Below are 24,040 nucleotides of genomic sequence, written 5' to 3' on the forward strand. Positions count from 1 at the left end.
TGTCTGTGATTGTGATTGCAAGAGTAGGGCATAAGAACAAAGCTAATGTATTTTTATAGCAGTGCTGTCTGACATAGATAAATTTGAGACACTAAATGGAGTAAGGAAAAAGCAAGCTTTTTAATATCAGAAAAATTAAATGCTTCTGTACTCAAGCCTCTCTCTCATCACAGTAACCAAGAGAAAATATCTGGAGATTCTGCAAAAAAATATTTTTGTAGTTAGCACTTAAGCTCAGTACTCTGCATAACAAGGTTAAAGATCTTTCATCAGAAGGTAGTTCCTGGGATAGGAAATTTTGGGAGTTAAAAACAGCTGAAACCCCCAAATCCCTTTTTTTTAAAATAATAAAATAAAGAAGTAAAGCTAATGGCAACTGAACCTTTTCCAAATTCATTCTTTGGGACCTTGGAAACAGTCCAGACTTTTACTAACCCTTTGTTTTCAATCAGAAATAGTCTGAAAAATGTAGCTGTAATGTAACTAACAATGGGTTACAGCATCTGTAGTTAGGGGTATTAGCTGTCCCTATAAGTAGTCAGCTCACTCTTTCATTCTATATAGTTTTGTTTTAGCTTAGCAAGATTAATTAACAAAAAAATTCATATTGTTCAATCTTTATACCATTTTTTTTAAGCCAGTAAAAAGCAACATATGCACAGGGAAAACTAGGAAAATAAGAAGAGGGAAAATTCTGATCACCAAACTTCTTTATAGGTCAGTTGTTCCTTTTAATAAGCCCTCATTCTATAAAAACCCAAATAAGGAAACCAGAGAAAATTACTTTGAATTCAAATTTAGTAAATAATTATGAAGATGCTGCTGGGCTAATCTAACTGCAAAGCTTAACTAATTATGTGTTTATGGCCCTCAGGTTCCATATATATTAACTCCACTAAAGTTAGACTTTTATTTGTTTTCCCACCTTTAAGCCTAACTGTAGTGGTTTTCCCCAGAAACCAGAATGGTGTAGTAAACATTATCCCTGATTTTTTTTTTCCATTCTCCTGTCCGTAGGTGTGGAACTGCCAGTAAGGCCAAGGGGATATTGGCATATCATACTGTCTTGACAGGCACTTCAGAAATGCTGCTAGATCAAATAGCTGGGGACAGCAGAATTTTAGTGTCATGATCCACCAAACGGATCTGAGAGGAGCGGTTTGCCCTTAGAGAGGATAGACTTTCCAGGCATGTGGTGCTATAATGGGGGGGTGGGGATTTTTCGATTCCAATCCACCCATTCCGGATGAGAGAGACTGAGCTAAATACCCTGGTGTATGGTACATTGCATATAGCTACGGAAGTAGCGTTAGGATGGAATTTATGGACTCTCTGAATTGTTTGCCAGGAAATGTTTACTAGCTATACACAATAAATGACTGTGAAAGCGTATCCCCGTGTTTAATGTGATACAGTTATTTCCTTACATTTTTGGGTCAAAGTATTATAATATCAATAAAGGAAACTTTAAAAACATAAAACAAACAAGCAATGCATGTTCATATTTATGGGACCTAGTTTGGAAATGTTTGGTTGACTACAAATTATAAAGGTTAAATTTACTGCATGTACCTCTGGAGCTATGCCATGTCTGACATATCAGAAATGAGATGTATGACTTATTTTTAGAGCCAAGCACTCTCATCATCAAGTCAAGGTATATTTAATAATTGAAAAAAAAAAGAATCTTGTTACCACAGCTGCAGCATGTCATACGTCATGAAAGAACTGTACATGCATAAGGGGAAACTAACCATACTCCCAACCTCAAAAGATGCAAAACTTGACTTTTAGTATACTGTGGAATCTGAAATTGGATTATATTCTAGAATCTGGGAAGTCTCCTATACCTTCTGTCTGTGACCTTTTATTTTGAGCAATTCAGAGTCGTGCTAGGGACTAGTATTCAGTTTTACTGAGTACATTAGATAAGACAGGCATTCTAAGCACTTACTACAATCACTTTTTCTGGGTAAATTGTGCAAAGTGCTTACTCTGACAACACCCTGATCCTTCATACATCTGAAACCAGCAGTCTAATTAGATGGCTTTTATTCCTGTGCAACATGTCTTTTATAACAATTTCCTTACTAGTAAGAAGGGTAGAAGCCAAATGTAGTTTATTGTAATTGAACAAAATGTTTTGAGGATATTAAGATGACTTCATATATATACATATATATAGTGTGTGTGCGTGCATATGTGTGAATCATTTTATGGGGCATATACACATTAAAAACAATTTTAAAATATGCGTTTCAAAGATTATTAAAAAATCCTTTGTAGCAGTATATTAACTCAATTTTTACTTGCATTTTCTTTTAAATAGAAATAAATAGCATTGCTGAATGCCCTAGTAAGATACTTCACTTAATTATTTAAAAAATATATTATATTGAAATAATGTTCTTGTTTGGCTAATTCTTCCCCCACCCCTTTCTGGTGGGCCAACCACATTTCACTGCATTCTGACCATGGGACTGATCACATGAAGTGTTGAAGAAGGTGGGATGGAAAGGGCTCAGAACATTATAGACCAAAGACATGAGGACATCTAAGAGATTGTCTTCTATTCTTTCTTCCTTTTTTTCCATACTGGGCTACCAATAGTGAATGAGCAGGATAGAAAAAAAAGTAGCTGTATGAAAACACTAGTCAAACTAGTAGTTTTAGGAAATCTACAGGCCAATTTGGGGAGAGATGGTAAAAATCAAATGGGAGTTTGTTTAATTGGGTACATTAAGTGATTCATACTGTGGGGTATTATCGTCTCAAAATTTTCTGATAAATAATTTTATGGTAAAACCTTACTTACAGCTGTATCCTAGGCTGCTATTACCGTAATTGAGGAAAAATCTATAATGCCCCCAAAAGCAGTTTACTTCGTTGGTGTAGGCTTACTAGTTTTAGTGGGAGTTATTGTATCTCTTGAACTGAAGCAAAAGGTATGCCAGCATTTTGGCTCTGTAGTATTGAAAGCCATATCTCATGCCTTTTTTCTTTCATTAAAGACATGCTACATGCCACCAGATGCTGCAATCTGGATTTAGGGGCATAAACTACTCTTGCACAACTGAGAGTTGCATATGTTATTAGTTAATTTAATTTTGTTGTGTTCTCTTGCACATGGTATTCTGAAACAGTTAAATGGAAAATATTTTCAGTTTGCCATATTTTTATGGTTTGTATTGAAGCATACTTTGAGTATTAAATAGAAAGTATATAAAAGATATGTTCTGTAGCTAAACTGTATGAATGAGTAAATCCTTATGGACACAAAGCTATTGAGGTAACTGTAAATCCAAACATTTTCTCTTCAAGGATTTTGTACTTGGGTTGCAGAAAAAGCTGAAATGGGCATCAAGATTTGTACATTAACTGAGCCTACCAACATTACAGTGCTAGGCTCCTTCAGAGCTGGCTGGGTTCTCTCTGACATTGCATTCTGGCACATAAACTAACGATCATGTATATACACAAAGGACCAGGCAGTCCCTGATTGGTATAGCATATGTGAAGCAAAGTCAGACATATTGATGTTGCATCAAGAGACGATCCAAGTACACTAAAAGAAAGCGAGTGGCAAATGTTTAGGATGTACCCGTTTCACATGATTGTACAGTTTATACTTAACTGGTTCCTGGTTCAGAGCCTAAAATCAAACACTCTTGCTGAAACTATGCTCTGTTTTTGGGATCTTGTGAAAATAATACCAAAGGCAAGCATATCGAGTGTAACCTCCTTTTGGAGGATCTCTGTTTTGGAGCTTCGGCTTAAACTACAGTTCTTCAGGGTCTGCCTAATTTTAAATACATTAATAATTTCATAAGCTCTAGTGCACTTAAAGATCTTTGCTGAATCAGAATGTCTAAATCCAACTGCAGGTGCTTCCTCAGTCTAAAGAAGGGTGTTTGCACCCAAAAGCTTGCAAAAAAGAATTTTTCTAACTATTTTCGTTGGTTTAATAAAAGATATTGGATTTGCCCAAAGAACCTTGTCTGCCTATGTCCTTAGACCAATGCAGTTACAACCTATACCCCTGAATCACAGGATTGATTTAATAGTTTGGAGATGCATATGCAAACTGAACTCTTCTTTTTGCACAACTCCATACAAAAAAGAAAGCTCTGGCATGCATTTCTTAGGGAAGTCAACCAGCTCTACCTTTTTATTCTTTGAGAAACCACCACAAGCGCATTTTAAAAATAACATTCAAAACAGCAATTTAATATAATTAGGCTTAGTTGCTGGCTCAGAGTTTGATAAGAGATGAGCACTTTGTGCTCAAGGCAGTAAGAATCTTGTAGGTATTTGAGAACAGGCAACAATTTCTTCCAGGGTTAATGTGTGTATGTATGTGTAAATTCCCTTCATACTGCTTTCCCAATTGAGTATCTGTTGTTAATGTTATATAAGACACTGGGCATTGGAACTGACTGTGAGTACATGCAAAAACAGATATACACTTGTTAGATCTTTGTTCTCTGCTGTGATTATTAACTCAGGCTCTTGTCCTGTGATTGACTCCAACTCAGTTCAGCAAGTAGCTGTAGTCACAAATAGAGATCCATGAGGGCACAGGTGTCCTCTTATACACGGCCAATAGCAGGGTCAGGACCTAAGTTCTTTGGACACAGATTGTCCTTTGTGCTTCATAGTATCTAGCAGCACTTTAGTTTGTGAATAGGGTCCTAGCCTGAATATAAATAATAAATAAAACTAATAAAAAAAAATCTTGCTGAGCCTAATGACAGTTGTCCCAAGACTTTATAATATTTATTTTCAGTCTATGTTTCTTCTTTCCTCACTGTTGGAGCTAACAGTAGAGAAACAGGCAAGATGGGTAATGCTGGGTTATTCACACATTACCCTGCTAGCTTTCATTACCTTTTGGGAGACAATGTTATGAAATATGCCGCCTGTTGCCTGTCTCGCTAGGGGTGAAAAGTTACTGCCAAGTAACAGCGCCACAGATTTTTAGCTACTCCTTGTCTTCCTCTTCAGTTGTTTTTCTTTTTTGATATGAATGCACTATCTGCTCAGTTAACATAGATGAATCTTAGCTTAAATACTTTCACATCAGGTATTTTAAGTCACCTCTATTTTTTGGTATTGATTAATTCACCAAGTATTTATCACTATAACATTAACTGTACAGTCTAATAAGGACTAAAGATCGTTACCTACAAAGCTTATGAAATACACCTCATTAGGAATGATTTTTGTCTTTTTCTTTCTGCTTTTTACGTGGGGCCTAGTGGTATGTTTTTTCAAATATTTGTACAAAATGAAATCCAAAAGCCAAGAAGCTATCAAGTATTCAGCTGCATAGTAATAAAAGTCTACATACTTTTTTTGCTCCACAGTGATGTATAAATTTCAACAAAAGAATTGTGTTGCTACATATCAAGATATGCAATCATCAACATAAAAAAATAATGCTTTTCATGTATAATACACGTATGTTGATTACACATCTAAACAGGAACAGGAGATGTAAACTTAAAATATCCAATATTTCACAGATCAGCATTTTTTAGATGGAGACAATACTAGAGAAAACCACTCAGTAACTTAATTTAACGTACAGATCTTGACAATGCTACTTTGCACAAATAAGTTGTTCTCTTGAACTCCTAAGTCTTAGTAGCTTTTTGCTATTCTTTTGTAGGACTTATTTAGCATAATTTAATCTCCAAAGAAACTACTGAATGTCCAAGGCTGAGATGTGTGATATTTCAAGTATCCTTAAGCTGAGGTTTAACACTAATTTTAATATTTTACAGATCTGTTAGAAAAGGAAATGCAAGAAATTGTGCTCACTGGACTGTATTGGCAGTCTATTTTAATGGTATAATAGAACCTTGTAAAAATTATTTTTAGTGAGGGCCTTCCAGTTCAGCACACTTTTTATGTAATATATTAAATTGCTAGTGTAGCTTTAAAATTCGTAATGCTTTGAGATCATGAAAATTAGAATAAAGTCCAAGTTTATATGGGAGAAGTAACAATAAATATAAACCTGAGATTTTTTTTTTTGTATAGACAAGCTGTAAAGATTTTTCCCCAAATTTATGTCTGATACACGTTACATTTGTAAATGCATCAGAATGCACTGGAAATACACCACCAAAATACCACGTTAAGAGTTATGCATATTAATAGTTTTCTTACAAAAGGTCTTTACAAAGCACAGTGGGCACTCATTCTGTTCTAGATCTACAAACAGTAAAAGTAATTTTCATCACCTTTTAACTGTCTCTAGATATTCTTTATTTCTGACAGGTAATCAACACATTATTCATTTTCAGTTAAAGGTAGGATAGCATCTTCAATATTAGGTATTAACCTCTGACCTTATTTTTACTGAGATCTGTAAAACTTCATTGCTAGACAGAGCAAACTGCATTACTTCCAAGGGAATTAAGTAGCAAAAATACCCTCAATCAACAAAAAGTCTGAAAATAAACATACATCTGTTGTAAATCTGTATTGGCTCTAAGTAAGGATGCCTGCCTTGACCAAGCTGCCCTGAAAAAATGCACACTAGTCATAATTACAGCACAATAAAATTCCATCTTTTTTGATAAACCCTTGGGTATAATAAAACCTGTGGATAAAACGAGCTAAAATAATATTTTTAAGCTTTATATTTTGACGGTAAGGGGCATTTCTTGAACTGGCAAAATTTTTCATAATACTGATTTCAGTGAAACCATGGCAATTCATGTAAATTAAGGATCTAACCCCAAAATATTTTCATTCATCTCATTGTACTGTAGCATGCATATACTAACAGGGCACAGACCTCAAAAGAAATGGGCAACACTCCTAATTATCAGCAGAGCTATTAACACTAAAAATATCAGCAGGGTCAAATGTTCAGGGTATTAAAACCTGTTCTAAGAGCCTGAACAGGAGTATAGTACAGGAATTCTGAGGCAGAAGGGATTCCGCCTTCTTTCATATGATATCTATATCTTGCAATACATTTTAAAATTAAAAAACAGATGCAACCATTAGCTCATTTTAGGAGAGGATAAATGATGTCCAAAGCTAGGTTGGTTCCAGCTGTTTTATGAGCTAAATGGTTTACAGTTCTCAAACATCTAAAACTATTCTTTTATTTTCACTTGGCATTAGAAGTTTAGGGCAAGTTTGTTGGCACTGACTTTACTTCCACATGTAGATCAAAAGTGCAAGATTTAATAATATAAATATGAAACCAATCAATAATATGGAGCTCTAGGAAACCTTCATATTTTGCTCTGTAGAATTGCTTTTATTTACAAGTTTTACATTAGAATTTTCTTGATTTTTTAAAAAAATGTTTCTTTACAGCTTGTTTGCTGAAAGCTGCTTTAAAATTATACAAGCCACTATGTCATAAATCTACAGATTAGTTATCGTAGACTGATAAATCCATAAGTGTACTAACTAGGATGTTGCAATAAACTGTTAGCTACTAATTTGTGTTAACATCCATTGCATGGCTGTGTGTTTGCTTACATTGCTTCAAATGAAAAACCCTGTTACTACAAAATATCATGTATTTTTTGTGGAATAAGTAGTTCTTATTTTGCTTACAATGAGAACTTTTGAAACATAATGAGAACACAGGTTATAGGACAGAGGCACGTATTATGGGAAACAGGAAGATTAATTTTAAATAGATTCTATTGAAAAAAGTATTTAGCTCTCTGATTTCCCCTCCATCATTCCCCTTTTACCTTTTGGAGCCTCTTCTTGTACAAAAAAAAAGAGTGCAACATGGCTCTGACTCTTGCTTCTCTTGGAAATTAATCTTTACTTTTCCCACCATCTCCTCTTTTGCTTCACTTATTCTGCTTTTTATCATAGAAAACGTGTGCCAGTGCCCCGCTAACCTCTAGAGTTAAACAACTCAACTGAGTTTGATCTGGAACATTATATTTTTTTAACCCGTTCTTCAGCTGTTTAGACATTTTATGTCTCAAACGGTGTCAGTCTCAGTCTTTGCCTTCTATTTTCTCCCTCCTTGTTCAACATTTCCAGAGCCTGATTGACTGACAGCAGCAGGTTGGTAAGAAACTTCGGGACATGCTGTTAACATCTGACACTGGAAGACTGCTCAGCCTGGGTACGTTAAGGGAAGTTGCACCTATTAGAGATGAAAGAGCTCTGTGCCTGATGACTATTTACAAGGCACCTGAAACAAAATTCATTTCCCCCCTCTCCCCTATCAGCTGTTTACAGTCAGAGGGTTTGTGCTGGAATAACCCCCCGCTTCCCAAAAAGAAAAAATAATAAAGGACTTGGATGTATTGCAGCCATTGCATGAATAGGTTGGGGGTAAATTTTCTTTTGGCTCCTCCTGCAAAGCAGCGCTAAGAAAACACTCCCATTAGTGAGTCTCTCCCGGTTGCTCCTTCCTGGGGCCCTGAGCACTAGGTCTCCTGGACCAAGCAGCATCGCTTGTCTCACAGCGCTGGGAGCTAAGAAAACAAGTCACAGCGCAGGCATCGCCTTCCCTTTGTACTCTTCCTTTTAATATTAGAGCACATATTGAAACGATAAACACAGTGAAACGCACAAAATATTTCATCAGTGTTGTAACTGAATATTTCCTTTATTCTGAAGCAATAGCAAGGGGTGAGCAGGGCAGAGCAGCAACAAGACTTACTGCTGCTTTGGACATCGCATTAGATGGGATTGTTACAGCTACAACTAAGTTAACACAGTATTTTTTTTTTTAATTTGTTGAGGGGAAAAAAAGCATTAGATCTAAAAAAAAAGGGGGGGGTGCGACTCTTACCGTCTAAAGACTGCTGCAGGTTTCGGCTCAGCCTGAGACTGCCGGGAAAAATGGAGTAGCTGCTGAACAAAAGTTTTTAGATTTTTTTTTCGTGCAGAAAGTCTGCAAAACTAATTTCCCACAAAATAGGGCTCAATTTCCGTTTAAGTAACTAGCTCTTGCAAATCTCATGCAATTCCTGATTTTTTTCCCTGATAGCGAGTGAAAGTTATTTATTTATTTTTAGCTTTGACACACTGACTCAAGAATTAAGACGCAAACGGCAGGACCCCTGCTGAGTTATTTATTTGGGGGGGGGGCTAAGACAGCACACGGTGCTTGTGGGTGCTCCTCGTTGCTCGCGCGCACGTCGGTGGGGTGGGCTGCGCCGGCGCGGGCTCCGCTGCCCGCATCCCCTGTCTGCAGGGCGCCTTAAACTCTCCGCCGTGTCTCACCTGAGACGGCGCAAGCCAGGGGGGAAGGCAACAGCTGCAGTCAGAGAACAGGAAGATGCGAGAGAGCCTGGTCCTTTGGGGGGGGGGGGGGATTGTCTTGTGGTTTTGATGGCAGCAAGCGTCTTCCACTGACCATGAGGCGCTGGTGCACCCTCCCGCAAACTCACTCCCTGGCCCCTCGGCACCCGTTTCCCGCCCAAGCCCCAGGGCCAGCAGGGTGCGGGGACCTCTGTGCAGCGGGGGCCGCGCGCGACCGGCCCAGCGGACGGAGGGAGCCCGCGGGCTTATTCGCGCTGTTTATTGCTGGTCACCCCCGGGTGCCGCAGAGGGCCCGGGCCGGGGCTGGGGGGCAGGTGTGGGCAGCAGGTGCGGCCGGCGGAGGCGCGGGTGCGAAGCGGGCGCCGCCTCCAGCGCGCGCGCACGTTCAGGGGCGGATGCGCGCCGCGGCAGCGGAGCGGGCCCCTCCTCCGGGGGGGGACAAGCAGGCGGCTGCGCGGGTCCCAGGCGGCGGTGGCGGTGGCGGCGGCGGCCCCGCCCGCGGCGGGCAGGGCTGGGCCGGGCCGGGTCCCGCGGGCGCGGGGCTGCGGGACGCGCCGGAGTTTCGGAGGGAGTTTGCACGCGGTCAGCGCGGCGCGGCTGAGCCAGCCCCCGGCTCACGTTACACGCGCCTGTATTTATAACCTCCCGGAAAGCGGCGGGTTCCCCCTCAAAGCCGCGGCGCGGGACCACCTTCCCCGCCGCTCCTGCTCCGCGACAGCCGCGCGGCGCCGGGACCTGGCCCTGGCCCTGGCCCTGGATTACCGGCGCCCCGCGCCCCGCATGCCATGGATCACACCCTCTTCGGCTGCTTGCGCAGCCCGCACGCCGCGGCGCAGAGCCTGCACCCCTTCTCCCAGTCCTCGCTGGCCCTGCACGGACGCTCCGACCACATGTCCTACCCCGAGCTCTCCACCTCGTCCTCCTCGTGCATCATAGCGGGATACCCCGGCGAGGAGGGCATGTTCGCCAGCCAGCACCACCGCGGCCACCACCACCACCACCACCATCACCACCACCACCACCAGCAGCAGCAGCACCAGGCGCTGCAGACGAACTGGCACATCCCCCAGATGTCCTCCCCGCCGGCCGCGGCCAGGCACAGCCTGTGCCTGCAGCCCGACTCGGGCGGGCCGCCGGAGCTGGGCACCAGCCCCCCGGGGCTGTGCTCCGGCGCCTCCAGCCTGGGCACCAGCACGCCCACGGGGGCGGCCTGCGCACCAGGGGACTACGGCAGGCAGGCTCTGTCCCCGGTGGAGACGGAGAAGAGAGGCGGCAAGAGGAAAAGCGACAGCTCAGGTAAAGGCTTCCCCTTGCATGGGGGGCGGGGGCGGGAGTGGGGGCTTGCCTCCTGCCTGAGGGCCCCGCTCTGCCTGCCCCGGGGACACCCGGCTTCGGAGCGGGTTGTGCCTTGACCTTCCCTCCTGCAGCCCGTGGAGCCGGGGCCGGGGCCGGGGCCGGGCATGGACACGCCGGCACGTGACAGCGCCTGACAGGCCAGGCAAGGAGGTTCCCGTAGGGCCCGGGCCCGGCTGCGGCTGCCGGGCGGGGGCAGCTTCCTCCTGGCGCGCGCGCTCCGCCGCCCCCCGCGGGAGCCCCGCGCCCAGCTCGCTCGGGGGGCCGGGGCCGGGGGGCTGGCGCGGCTCCCGGCGGGAGAAGCGCTGAGGGGTCGAACAGTTCACTTGACCTATCTGGAGGGAGCCCCTTGCCCCCCTCCGCCGTCAAAAAGTGACATCGCAAAGTTTCTCCCAAAGTATCTTGGTATTCGTGAGTGGCGCAGGGAGATGGTGCTTGGTCCTGGGGCTTGGCGACACGTTCCCCCCGTGCCCAAGTGCCATTCTTGTGAAAGGCTCCGCCATGGTAGCAGGGCTTCTCTGGGAAGGGATGGCATTTCTAGTAGATGGGGCGGAAAGAAGGTGTGTGAACACACGCACACCCACCCTCCCTCTGGTGAGATGCGCGCACGGACACGCACACTTTAGTGGAACAGACACTGTAGTGGGACAGATGCATTCACCCTCTCTAGTGGGACAGATGCGCCTCACAATCTGGTGAGACATGCAGGAGGTAGTGGGATAGGGCACGTGTACACAGACACACTAGTGAGACATGCAGGAGGTGGTGGGATAGGGCACGTGTACACACAGACACACAGACGCACACTAGTGAGACATGCAGGAGGTAGTGGGATAGGAAAGTGTTTCCCCCATTGGAAAGTCCAGAGCAGACAAACCAAGTTGTAGACTATCTAACTGAAAAACCGGGCTCTGTGTTTACAGGATGGAGAGTCATGGCTTTAATGCTGAACACTAGTAAATATTTGGAAAAAATCCTTTCACTTTCTCCTCTCTAGCAGCAGTTGGTTTTTTATAAAATAGAGTGGTTTTTTCCCTTTTTTTTTTGCTGTCCATATAATCCAGAAAGTGTTGTACCCCCACTGGCAATAAAACACTATGTTAGTTAGTAGGCTTCTTATGCACTAGACAATCTATTGCTTATATAAAATAAAAATATATTTTCAACTATAAAAAAGATGCTACTTATGGGCATTTATTTGGAATGACATCTATATCTTATTTTATGAAACAAATTGCACGTACTTGACCACGTGAAAGATGTGGTGATTATTTTCACCAGTTTCTAATAGAAAATAATTTTAACCCATGTCGTGCATGAGAGGAGTCTGTGAACTCATCAGTCTATTTACAAAGGCAGAAAACAAGAGAAAAATCATCACTAATTTATAATGCTGGGGAAATGTTCATTACAGTTTTTGATTTTGTACTTTACAATAAAAAAGCCCACACCAGTGCTGAAATCGCATCTATCTCTGAAGTCAAGGGTGTCTTTCCATTGGCTTTTGAACATCATTGATTGAGACTTTAGTCGTGATGGCTTCAGTACAGTGGTGTAATCTAGGGTTTGCTTTCTAAGGCAGTATCTGAATATAAAGCTGCAGAGTCGAGGCATAAAACTGTTTTAACCCAAATAAATATATTAATTTATTATTGCAAAGACTTGAGTCAAGGAGGCCTGCCTTACTCTTTCTTCAAAAGAGTGTTGCCTTCATGCCACTACTTAACCCCTCCCACTTTTTCAACTTGAGCTTTTGTCCCAAATATTCAGTATTATGGTAACTTATGACACCAAAACCTGTTTTTACATCAGTCAGTCTGTTTCTGCAATTACCAACAGCTATTGTTTATTTGACTACTTTCAGTGAGAAATATACAGGATGGATTATTTGTTCTGAATCAAAATTGTGTTCTTTTATTTTTCTTTTTGTCTTAATCATAGCTTTTTAAAATAAAAGTAATGCTCATTCTGAGAAGTTTAATCCTCCACTTTAGTGCATGTTTACATATTAAATTACAATTGTAAATAATAAAAGGAGGCCGTTAAGTTAGTGTCTGGTGGTTTTAAAAACAAGTAATTTAATATTAGTGTATATTTCAGGATAAATTTACTATGCTTGAATTTACAACACGAATTTAAAGGAAACATTAGATATATTTTTACTCTGGATATATTCCACATTTCAGAACCAAGTTAGCTTTGAGGTTGCCCATGTCTTAAAATATTTAGCTTTTATTATTGTGATTTTTTTGACATCAGGAATGCTGACTCATAAAGCTGAGGTTTGAGACTTGTCATCTTAAGAAATTAACATGATTAAAATTACTTGCATTAGTATTATAGAAGTAGCTGTATTTACTCAAGCTTATAAAACTGTCATACAGATTTGCTAGTGGAGATGCACATTTTGCCAATTTTTCCCTATAACAATGGAAAAAAACATTAGTGTGATTTTACTGAAAGTTCCTTTCCTAACAGCATGCAGAACTTCGCAGTCCTTTCTCTCTAAATGTATTTTATTCACATACACTTCCTGCCCCCGTACTTTTCTTTCTCAAATTCATACACTCAGGTACACAGAGAAATAGCGGGGAGGGAGGAAGTAATATTTGTTTTGGATATGTTGTCGTCATTTTGTTCAGCACGTAGAAAAAGAGGTGAAATGTACCTTAGTCGTTCTCTGTATAGGCTGATGTGGGGGACCTTGTTTTGTGCTGGGACCTGAACAGGTTGGGAAGCATTCTCTAAGCAATATAGTTAACTAAGCTTCTATAGAAACATGAAGAAGTTTCTAGCTGTTTTATAAAGGGCTTTTGAGTGACATTTTGAACCATACAAACCCTATTTTTCGTACAAGATTTGATGAACCACTTGTCCATCAAATCATGTAAGCAACAGCTGTCAATATGACCATGTTTTACAATAGCATTCTGATCTCAATCTGCCCAGGCCTAACTGTGGAACAGTGAAATAAATGTGGAAGTGATGATGTGCATACCTCTGTATTTAACTGAAACTGACTTTCAGTGTTCAACAAAATCCTGTACAACCTTAGTGGATAGAATCACCAAAATTTTGGGTTAAGTTTCAGCTAAATTTAGCCATTTTAAACATTCCACTGCCCAGAATTATTTAAATACTACTAAGGGGTGCGTGAAAACCATGTTCAATGTATAAATCTAAATAGTCTCAAATTGTTAGCTTGTGGTAATCAGTTCTTGCATGTGAAGTAGTATGGATTTTTTTAATGCCCTGTTCTCTTCTTAATGGCTTCTGAAGTAATTTCATTTTGCCATTATAAATAGCTTTCAATATTCAGGAGAGAGAGAACACGCAAAATGTAAAATTGTTATAGCAATTGTCCAACTTCGCTTATTAGCATTTAAAGCTTGTAAAATGTGAGTAATTCTAAGAAGGGTGCCTATTTGTGGATGCATGCTAGAGATGCAGAATGTGTCGTGGATTTCATGAAATGGGACTATAAACAGTTTAAAGTATTTTATGAAATCTGAATTGTGGTGAGAAGAACTCTAATGGCTCCAGTTAGATGGAGGAGAACTGCCTAAGGAATATCTTAAACATATGTTACACTCTAAACGTCTTAAACAGGATAGAGGAATATGTATTTATAGGAGATGAATGAAAACGCACCATGGTCTAGTAACGCACCATGGTCTATTAAAGCACTATCAGATTAAAATGCTGAAGAATGAAAAGTAATTTTAAGTTCAACTGAGCCTCTCTGTACAGCAGAAACAGTTCTGTAGAGAGATTTATGGGCAAATATGAGCATGATGTCCATTCACACTTCAAAAATGTATGCATAACTTCCATTATACTAATGTAGTCCTATTTGTTTAGTTTGGGCCTAGAAAAATGCTTTCAGAAATGAACATTTGAATAATAATATTACTAGTTTTGTTAATAGACAGGCTTATCAATCAGTTATTAAAAGAGTAAAGCATTTTTCTAGCATGAAGAAAATTATTTTATCAGGTGCTTAATCTTAGGCCAATTAAACAATACAAAGACCTGTATCTTCAAAGAAACTGCTTTAAAAAATCCTAGATGTTGAAATGTTCATTTCAAATAATTTTGATGAATGACTGTAAATAGTATGAATTCATTGGTCTCAGAGACTTCTGATTGCTTTCCAAAACATTTCAGTAAGAAAAATGAGCTATGTACTTGTAGTCAAAAAGAGCTATGTAACTGATTCATCAATATGTCCGTACTTTTTCAGCACAGCTGTAAACGGAAGCATGAAAAATACATGTTATAACACACAAACTACTTTATGTACAGAGTTAATTTTAATTATGTCTGGTATCTAGTATCAAACATCACTTATCAGGAGAAGATAATGTCAAAATATGTGGATTATGCAATTAAGAGAGGCTTGTCAAAAATATTATGATCGCTCAGTTCTTTGATTTCAGTATGTTTTGAAGAGAAATACAAAGTGGGTGAGTGCTTATCAAAGACTGGTGCTGCTTGTACCATTGCTTTGTGGATTGTTTCATGGAACAAACCTTACAGTGATGTGTTCTTTTTGCCCGCAGCACATTTAACTAGCAAAACTTTTAAAATTGTGTCTTTCTTGGATGATACTCATGTTTAATTTCTATTACACAGTCAAAAAATTTCTTATTCTAAACTAAATGGTAGGTTAATATATATGAATGCATCTTTTGTATTAATTATGGATGGAAAAAGTTATACTCCTAAATTATATATTATCATCTTTTTATTACGGAGTAAGTGTCAAGATTCACTTTTAGCTACCAACATGTATGCCTTTCTCATTTTCCCATAAAAATAAACATCAAAGCCCTGATCCAGCAATGCATTTAAGTATTTAAGCATTTGAGGTGTTTTACTGACTTCACTGGGATTATTTGCTTACTTGACGTAGGTGCGTACTTAGAAGCATTTCTGGATAAGGTCCTAATTGTGCTGTTTGATTTTGATCTTTGGCACAGGAACTTAATTATGTAATTTTGTATTCCTTAATATTTAGCCAGGATCAAGGAACACAGTCTTACAAGCGAAGTCATTGAGAGTTACGCTTGAGTAAGAAACAAAGGATAGGTTCCCGTACCGGGAGAGAAACGTACACACACATGCAGATGAAAGACTTGCAAAGGCTATATGTAAAGAATTGAGAATTTCATAAATAACAAATCATTTAACAAATCCATTTAATAAATCATAACACTATATAACTAAGGATTTTAAACTTGTTATTGTTAAGAAGGTTGAAAAGGAATTCTTTTACTCCTTAACTTGAATTCTAGCAGTGGAATGGAAAGTATATTATTGACTATTGCCTAATACTTTGGGTATTCCTAATCTGAAACTACCTAAACTATGTTTAATTTTGTCGCTTAAGAACCTTCAAGGACACAATTCAAACCAACAGATTCTGATGTAGAATGCAGATTCTTGTAATGGTGAACATTTGGCTAAGGGTTTTTTTTTTTTCTTTCACATGGGTGCCCTTATTACGTATAGTACAGTAACCACTTTGTAAGTGTTTTTAAGTGGGCTCATTCGTCTAAATGAAACCTTGTTTTGTAAAAACTTTGCATTCACACACCTGATCCTCCCCCTCTCCAAAGTTAGTGGGAGTCAGATCAGGCCCTGTTTTGTGAAATTTAAGGAGAGGTGATTACATTCACTTGAGAGTCTGCTTTAACAATCCTGCATTGCTTGCAGAATTACTGCTCCTCTCTGTTCTAGTCTACTGGAGAGTGTAAATGTTCAATACATTTATTTTTCCTTGTGGTAAAATGTATGGTAGCCAACCAGTTTCTATGTCACTGAAATATGAAATATTAATAGTCTCTCTTGGTTCGCTTGAGTGAGTGGAGCTAAAAGTCAATCCATTATGATACAGAGGCACTTGATGGTTTTGGTTTTAGGCTTTCTACATTTTCCTACACATTCTAGCATCTTATTCTGCTGATCAGATTTGATTTAAAAGGAAACAAGGCATAAAATACCTTTAAGAAAAACCCCTTTCCTATTTTGTATACTACGTTCCCAATTATGCAAACGCTTAGGTATGTGGGTATCATTCAGCATATAGGACTGTATATGTTGGAGTTAAAGACACCCTTGGTTCGATTCCTTGCTGTGTGACCTTGAGCAAACTCAGTTTTGCTTATCTGTAAAATAGTTATAATGTTCCTTATCTTCCACTTGGAGTTTTAGCAACGAAAAGCCTCTCTACAGAGCACCATTTCTTTATGTTTTTATAGTATTGAAATGATGCTATAGCCATGATGGTCCAGGAAATGTTCTAGAGGAAGGAATTTTTGTGGGAGAAATCTTTTATTGGACCAACTGCATAGCTGGGATAGATTTAGGTATTGCCCAAAAGTTTTTTTAATCTGTACCAAACACAGGTGGTCCAATAAAAGATTTCAGCCACAAAAGCTCTTACCTCTTTAGTTTTTAGTGTGTTTTTACGAAATTGTCTAGGATTTCAAAACATTAAGTGAACACTCCTTTTCTGAAATTTATTTTAAAGAAATGAATAAATACAAATATTCCAACATCATGAGGACCGTTCAGATTTGAGAAGTTATTTTGTGCGCATGTTGTTGACATGTTTATGTGATTTTAAAATGCAAAGAATTTTAAAATCTAATTTGTCTACCTTTGTATTACTGTTGATGAAGGCCTGGTTGAAGGAAAATCAGTGGCAAAACTGACTGATTTTAGTGATGCCAAAATTTTACCCTATGTGTTAACTACTTGCACATTTTTCAGCGGAGTGACATAGTTAGCTGTGTTAGTTTGAAGTCAAGTAGAAGGCAGAGTAGATTTGTACCTTATAGACTAACCAAAGTAGTCAAGCATACATATTTAGTACAAGCTTTCCTGAGCTGATGACATGAGTCTATAAGGTGCAAATCTACCTTACCTTCTACATTCTTCAGCTCTGGCAAAGAAAATAGTTTGTTTCTTTTATCATACCGCTTACCAGGTTTTGGTTCTTGTCCAGATGACAGAAGCAAATCTTATTGTGAAGTGCTTATTAAAGGAAAAATGATGTATTTTTTTTCTACCACTGGAATCAGTTTTCTTGTTTTTAGAGTTTATAAATGCTTATTGCAAAACCTGAATGTTTGGGACAAATTTAAATTGGCAGCATCCATTTTTAAAAAGCTCCAGCTTTGCATTCACAGTTATATATTCAGATTCACAAATGTAGAAAAATGAAAAAACAATTTGTAATGCATACTTGATAATTATCATTTTGTCTATACTATTATGCCACTAAAATGTTGTCTGTTATAATGTGTATGAAGATTTGAACATGATTAAATTTCTCATGAGTTCAGTACATTTGACATATTTATACATTGATATAATGCATCTTGGATCCAGTTATTAGAGCTGGAGGGTGAATCTTGGCCCTCTTGAAGTCAATAGAAACCCCATCATTCATTGATTTCTGAGTTTTGGAAGGATCTCAGCTTGGCCTCAAGCCTCGTACCAGAAAATATCATAAGTATTTTGTAGCTCTTGGGCAAATTTAACTGAGCATATGCATTACAAAATACGTCTGTGGTTATATGTGGGTATAAATACCAGAGACCGTTCTTCAAAACGAGCAGCTAAATGGTTTTCTTCTTAATAACACAATGTTCCAATCTTACATGTATTGAAGACAGTGAGACTTACTCTTCAGTTAACAGAGAGAAGGTCCAACCTCAGCATTATAATCTAAATAATCTAGAATAATCTAAATGCAAGCCTTAGTATTTACAAACTGTTCTTGATACAAAAGTTATTTTGTAGGTTGAGTTCTTCTTACTTTTTATTTTCAGCATATGAATCAAAACAATTGGCCAAAACAGAGGAAGGAAATAAGTCTGTAAGGAGTGTGTCACATCATTAATTAAATATGAAAGAAAATCCTTTCACTAACCGAGTAAATTTGAGTGGATTATGAAACCTGAATTAATGAAGCAAAGAATCTTTTTTTGAAAAACTGCTGCTTAGACTGAAGAAGAATTTATTAAATTTATGGCAAATAACACTGGAACAAATTACTGCTGCTAATTACGTTGCGGTCTAGATACAGTGTTTCCTTAAGCCCTCTCTTTTCTTTTCAGTCCCCCAATTTTCAGTTTTAGCAATTCAGGTTTTATAAAAAGGTACAGGCATTGCTGTTTTGCATTAAAAAATCCCCTAGTATCATTACAACCAAGATTGTTTTTACTGTTTAAGGACTTGATTCTATAATCCTTGAAGTTTATGCTAAATCTTTGCCCACTGAAGTCAAAAGTAAAACTTGTATTTAATTCAGTGGAACAAGGATATCACACCGTGGACATTTTCATTGTTTTGAAGATACCCAAATTTAAGCATGTGCATAGGTGCTTTGGTGAATTGGGACCTTTGTCATTTTCTTATATTTCTTAAGGGAAAAACCATGTTTCCTTCTTTGGCCACTGTAATATTAAATACTAAAATCTGTCGGACACATGTGAACCGACTATTAATGTAAATTGAAGGAATATTAGGGTTTTCTCTACTACCACCTCTCACTTCACAACTCAAGCGAAGTCCAGTAAGGAAGTTAGTGGATTAGAAAACTCCATGAGTTTCCCCAATCACATTCTCCCCAAATGGTTCTTTTGAAGAATGGGGCACCAGTGGAGTAATTCTGCAAGGGAATATTGCACAAGGAACTATTCTAAGCCCTTAGAGGGGATTTGGTTCCTTGGAACAGAAGGACTGTTCTGCCATGCCATCCCCATACATATCTCCTAGACCTAGAGTTCTCTGCATAGGGTCTAGGGAAGGGAGGGGTCTACTGTGGCAGCTGAGTTTACACATTGCACTTCCAAGAGATTCTGTCATAGTGGGGCTCCTTCTCACACAGGTTGAGGGGGAACAACTGAGCCAGATGGTTCATGTAAAAAAATCCAGGTGGCGAAATAAGGTCTATGGTTATGATTCAGCAAAATGTTTAACCAGATATTTAGGTGGGTCTAATATAACAAAACACTTTAACAACATGTTAAGTTGGTTTTTAATTCTTGTGTAGGCCTTGTGTTTATTTGGATGCTGCTTGGTCTCAGCAAATACTTCACCTATTCATATAGTGTGTGTTATAAGCCTAATGTTACAAACGATTAAATATACCCAGCTTGTTCTAATTATCAGAAACAGTTGACTTGCTTTTTGGGGGAAAATAAGTAAATAAAATCTGATTTTTCTTAAGGTAAAATATAAAATGGTAACTTTTGAGATCTAAGTAAGACAAAATAAAAATATGATGAGCTGAATTCTCAGCGGGTGTAAATTGTCATAGCTCCCTTGAAATATAGCTATGTTGACTAGCCAGTTGAAGATCTACGTGACTTTCTTAGAATGATGAACTATATTAAATGTTTTACGCTTAAAAGAAAGAGCTCCTCAGTACCACCAGCAACAATTAAAAGGTTAATAAGAGATAATAAGGTTTCTCTTTAAACTATTGAGATGAATTTCTTTTTTAAAATATATTTTTAAAGATTTACCAACTCTAAAAGATGTTCAGTATATTCCTTTCTCTCTGAAAGTAGCAGCATCTAAATGAAGAGCGTTGTCTAGTCTTGACCATTTTTAGTAATATGCTACTAGAGGAAAGTTAGTGGCATGATAATATTAACTATTTTTATTGATTTGTATTCTTGTTTCAGGAAAGTACTGCATTACTGTTAGTAATTTGAGTTAAGTCAGGAATTGAGGTCAGTTGATTTCTGAAGGTCTTCGGAATCTTTTTTCCGAACTTTACTAATGTTTTATATGTTTTTATTTATATAGTGTTCTTGAAGACTTTCTTTTTTTGTTTGGTTGTTTGTTGTCAACCTAAAAACTCTGCATATTCTGCTCCTCTGCTCAAAGAAAGCAGTCTTTTTTAAATACACAGCTGTTTTAGAGAGAACTCAAATGTTATGTACTGATCTGGAATAAATAGAGAAGAGTAGAGATTAAAGACTAAACAGAACCATGCGATAAATGTATGTCTGTAAATGCAAGACAAAGCAAAGTTGTTATTTTTTTTTTTTTAGATGTGAGCTGGAATTATGTAAGTCAGGAAAAAAGAAGAATAAATTACTTACCGCCTCTGTATTATACATATAAATGTGGAGCATTTTCTCTGGCACTGGGCACATCTACATAAGATGCTATGGCACTGTAGTGACAGTGGGCACTAACTGATGCTGCAGCTACTGTACAGTAGAAACGACCTACTGCATAGTAGGGTCAGAAATGACCTGTGCATCACCAGGACTGTGCAGTACCAGTGAATACTGAGCACTCATTTAGTACTTATTAAAGAAAGTGTTAAATGACTGCACAGTACCAGCTGCACAGTGGGGCACGTGTAGATGTGTCCAGTCAGCATTTTGTATGCTACCTGTAAACTGAGGTTTGGTACTAGCCACTATTTACAGTTTGTTTAAAAAAAAAGTCAAGGTTCTGTGTGTATTAAATCATTCATTTTTACGGAATTAATTATTTTCAAACCTAGTGGATTGAACATCTTAAATTGTAATTAAAAAAAAAAATTGGCAGAACTGGAGAAAAGTTCCTAAAAATTCAGATTTGTTTTAAATTATAAAGGTCCAAGCTGCCAAACTTCCCTGTAGGTTTAGTTTTGTTTTTAATTTTATTCCCCACCCCCTCTTTCTTTTTTGCACTCTAATGTATTGCTGCAACTGAGGCAAACATCTTTATTACTTTAATACAATGGAATGTAGATAAATCTAAGAGTATAAAATCCCATAAAGCTATTCTCATTTTGTGGTGTTTAGACATAGCAAAGGTGTCAATTGAGAGAGTATGTTTCATGCTGATGAGTTTTGCATTTGCAACCATGTTACCAGTGCTCACTGACAATCAAACAAACTCTTGTTTTGGTTGTCAGAGAGCATGTTTTAAGTACAGTAGATAACCTACGTCAAACCTGTCAAATACAACTATCTCTTATGGGAAAGCCTAATCTATTAAGATTTTCAGAGATACTGAATATACTCAGTTCCTGCTGAAACCTCTGGATTGCTCAGCACTTTGAAGACTTGGGCTCTTTATTATAAAATGGGCCTGATCTTGAAAACACCCAAGGAGGTGCTTAAATATACTAGTGTGAATAACTGGATTGAAATTCCTAATACTACTTATAGTAATAAAGGTAAGCATAGCCAATGTCAATTGCTGTTCTGCTTGACTTTTAATTCTTCTGGCTGGCGTATGTCTAGGAAATATTGTTACACAGTCTGTAAGTGGATCCCGGAGGGCAAAAAATATACTTTAAAGAGCTTCTCCCTCCTCTTCCCCCGCCCCAATCCATCTCTCAAATCTATTTTGTAATTTTCATTAAGAAATAATGTTTAGAGGCTGAATTTTTGTTAAAGTGGAAATATGTGGTTCTCTTAATGATATACACTGAAGTAGAAAGCCATGTTGATATAGTGGAGCTGTGGCAAGATTAGGGTGGGTATTTTTAATGCTGCCTATTATGGCTGGCAAGTGTATCAATGTAGCAATAGTGCCTTGTTTGTATACCAGTAGGCACTTAAAATGGATAGAGGTCATATTCAGTGGGGTCCAGAATGCCTGCACAGACCCCCTCATCAGCGTTTAAACCCTCTGAACAGAATTATGTGGTGGTTGACCACATGGAGAGCTTTGAAGGGGTATCTGTATATGAATTAGGTAGTGAAAGAAAGGTCTCTGTGCAGCACTGAAAATGACAGTAGAATAAGCCACTGCAACACAAAAGACTGCAGTATCTAGTGCAACTATATACTATCTTACTCCTTGAAAAGGAAGGTGATGAATTTATTCCAAAGGAGATGGATCCAATGTGGATTAAATTGATTTTGCCCAAAGTGAATACAGCATTTCCTGTGGAAAATAATAACAGAATTACACAAAGTGGTAATGTGTAATAAAACAAGTGCTCTTTTGTACTCTTTCTTATAAGGAAAAGAGGCTTAGCAATGCAAGCAGAGTGTATCACTATGGGTAGAGAAACCATGCAAATCCCCCAAACCCCTTTCCAACAGCTCTGTAACTGTTTTGCTATCAATTTTCCTAGTCCATTGCTATACAGGACAACCTTGCTATTGGTGAACTCCGGGTTCATGGATTCAGATATTCACGGGGGAGGGCAGAGCCGGGAGGCAGGTGAAGAGTGAGCGCTGGGGACGTGGAAGGAGGTGGCGGTGGCATCTTCTTCCCTGGAGGCAGCTGCGGGAGTACTCGTGGGGGGGGAAGGAGTTAGTCCCCAGGCACTGTGGGGGAGCCCCAGGGATGGGGAGGGAAGTGGCAATGGTGGCATGTTCTTCGCTGCCACCACCAGAAGCAGCCGTGGTGGTGCTCGGGGGAAGAGGTCAGTCCCCAGGCACTGTGGGGGAAGAGGAGGAGGCTGTGGGGCCTGATGGGGAGCCCTTTTAATATTCACAGATTTCACCATTCACGAGGATCATTTGGAAAAGAATAGAAGCTATAGATTAGATATTTCTTGCTATTCAACTTTGGTGTCACCATTTACATTTAGGGGGCCTAATACTGCAAAGTTCCTGTCCCTTTCCCTACTCCATTCTCTGCGCTGTGGCCCTAATCTCTACCCATGACCAGATTTACCATTTGGGGTCATCTTTGATTCCTTTCTTTTTTTTGCCAAACACACCCAGGTTGGTTTTTCTGTCACTTCCTATACAGTGGGCATGTCTACATGAGATGCTTATTACTGTGCAGTGGCCTGTTAACACTGTGCAGTTGTGTGCTGGTCAGAAACTTTGCTAATATGCTACTGTGCAGTGTTATTAGGCTATTGCGCAAAACAGAATCCATGCATTGGTGCTGCTGCTCAGTAACTAGTTACTGTGCATTTAAGTAGTACTTCATGGCTAGGGACAGAGATAACACATAAGCCAGTTTAAGTGATCAGAAACTAGTTCAAACCTGTAACAGAACAGACATTCAGTGTACATAAACCAGTTTCAAAATGACCGAAACTGGTTTAAGATGAACCTGATTGAATGTAGTATCAGACTTAACTGATTTGGGTCAAACTGGTTTATGCAGTGTCTGTCCCAGACACCCTGTCCTGGCTTAACTTAAACCAGAGTCCCCCAGCATTCCAGATGCTTTGCAGCCCTTGGGCTAGGCTGTGCTCTCTGCTCCAGAGAACAGCCTGGGCCTGCCCCCATGCTTCATAGCCAGAGCTGTGGGGGGAGACTGCAGGCACAGCAGCTTCCGACTGGCTTCACTCTCTGCTCAAGCAGAGATTCCCCCTCCTTCCCTCCTTCCCATCTCCCACAGCACAGACCCCAGCCCCATGGGCCCTAGGCATGTGGTTTGCTAGCTAATGCTGAGAGGAGTGTGTGTGTGCATCTCCAATTCT

General features: G+C 39.4%; 1 protein-coding gene and 1 long non-coding RNA gene across 2 annotated transcripts in view; one reads left to right on the plus strand and one right to left on the minus strand.

The window, feature by feature from the left end:
- LOC149864828 (uncharacterized) overlaps positions 1–8,832 on the minus strand; it is a 74,527-nt gene extending 65,695 nt beyond the window's left edge. The window contains exon 1 of the long non-coding RNA XR_016442295.1: positions 8,795–8,832. This is a non-coding gene — a long non-coding RNA (uncharacterized LOC149864828). The remainder of the gene's footprint in view (positions 1–8,794) is intronic.
- A 502-nt stretch (positions 8,833–9,334) lies between these two features.
- Positions 9,335–24,040, plus strand: part of MEOX2 (mesenchyme homeobox 2) — a 74,365-nt gene continuing 59,659 nt past the window's right edge. Inside the window, exon 1 of the mRNA XM_090046879.1 lies at positions 9,335–10,563. Within this exon, the coding sequence (XP_089903005.1) occupies positions 10,053–10,563 (511 nt within the window). The 5' untranslated portion in view covers positions 9,335–10,052. The remainder of the gene's footprint in view (positions 10,564–24,040) is intronic.

Source organism: Crocodylus siamensis, chromosome 5, assembly GCF_052110815.1.
Source record: "Crocodylus siamensis isolate JL-2025a chromosome 5, ASM5211081v1, whole genome shotgun sequence".
NCBI classification, from domain to species: Eukaryota; Metazoa; Chordata; order Crocodylia; family Crocodylidae; genus Crocodylus; species Crocodylus siamensis.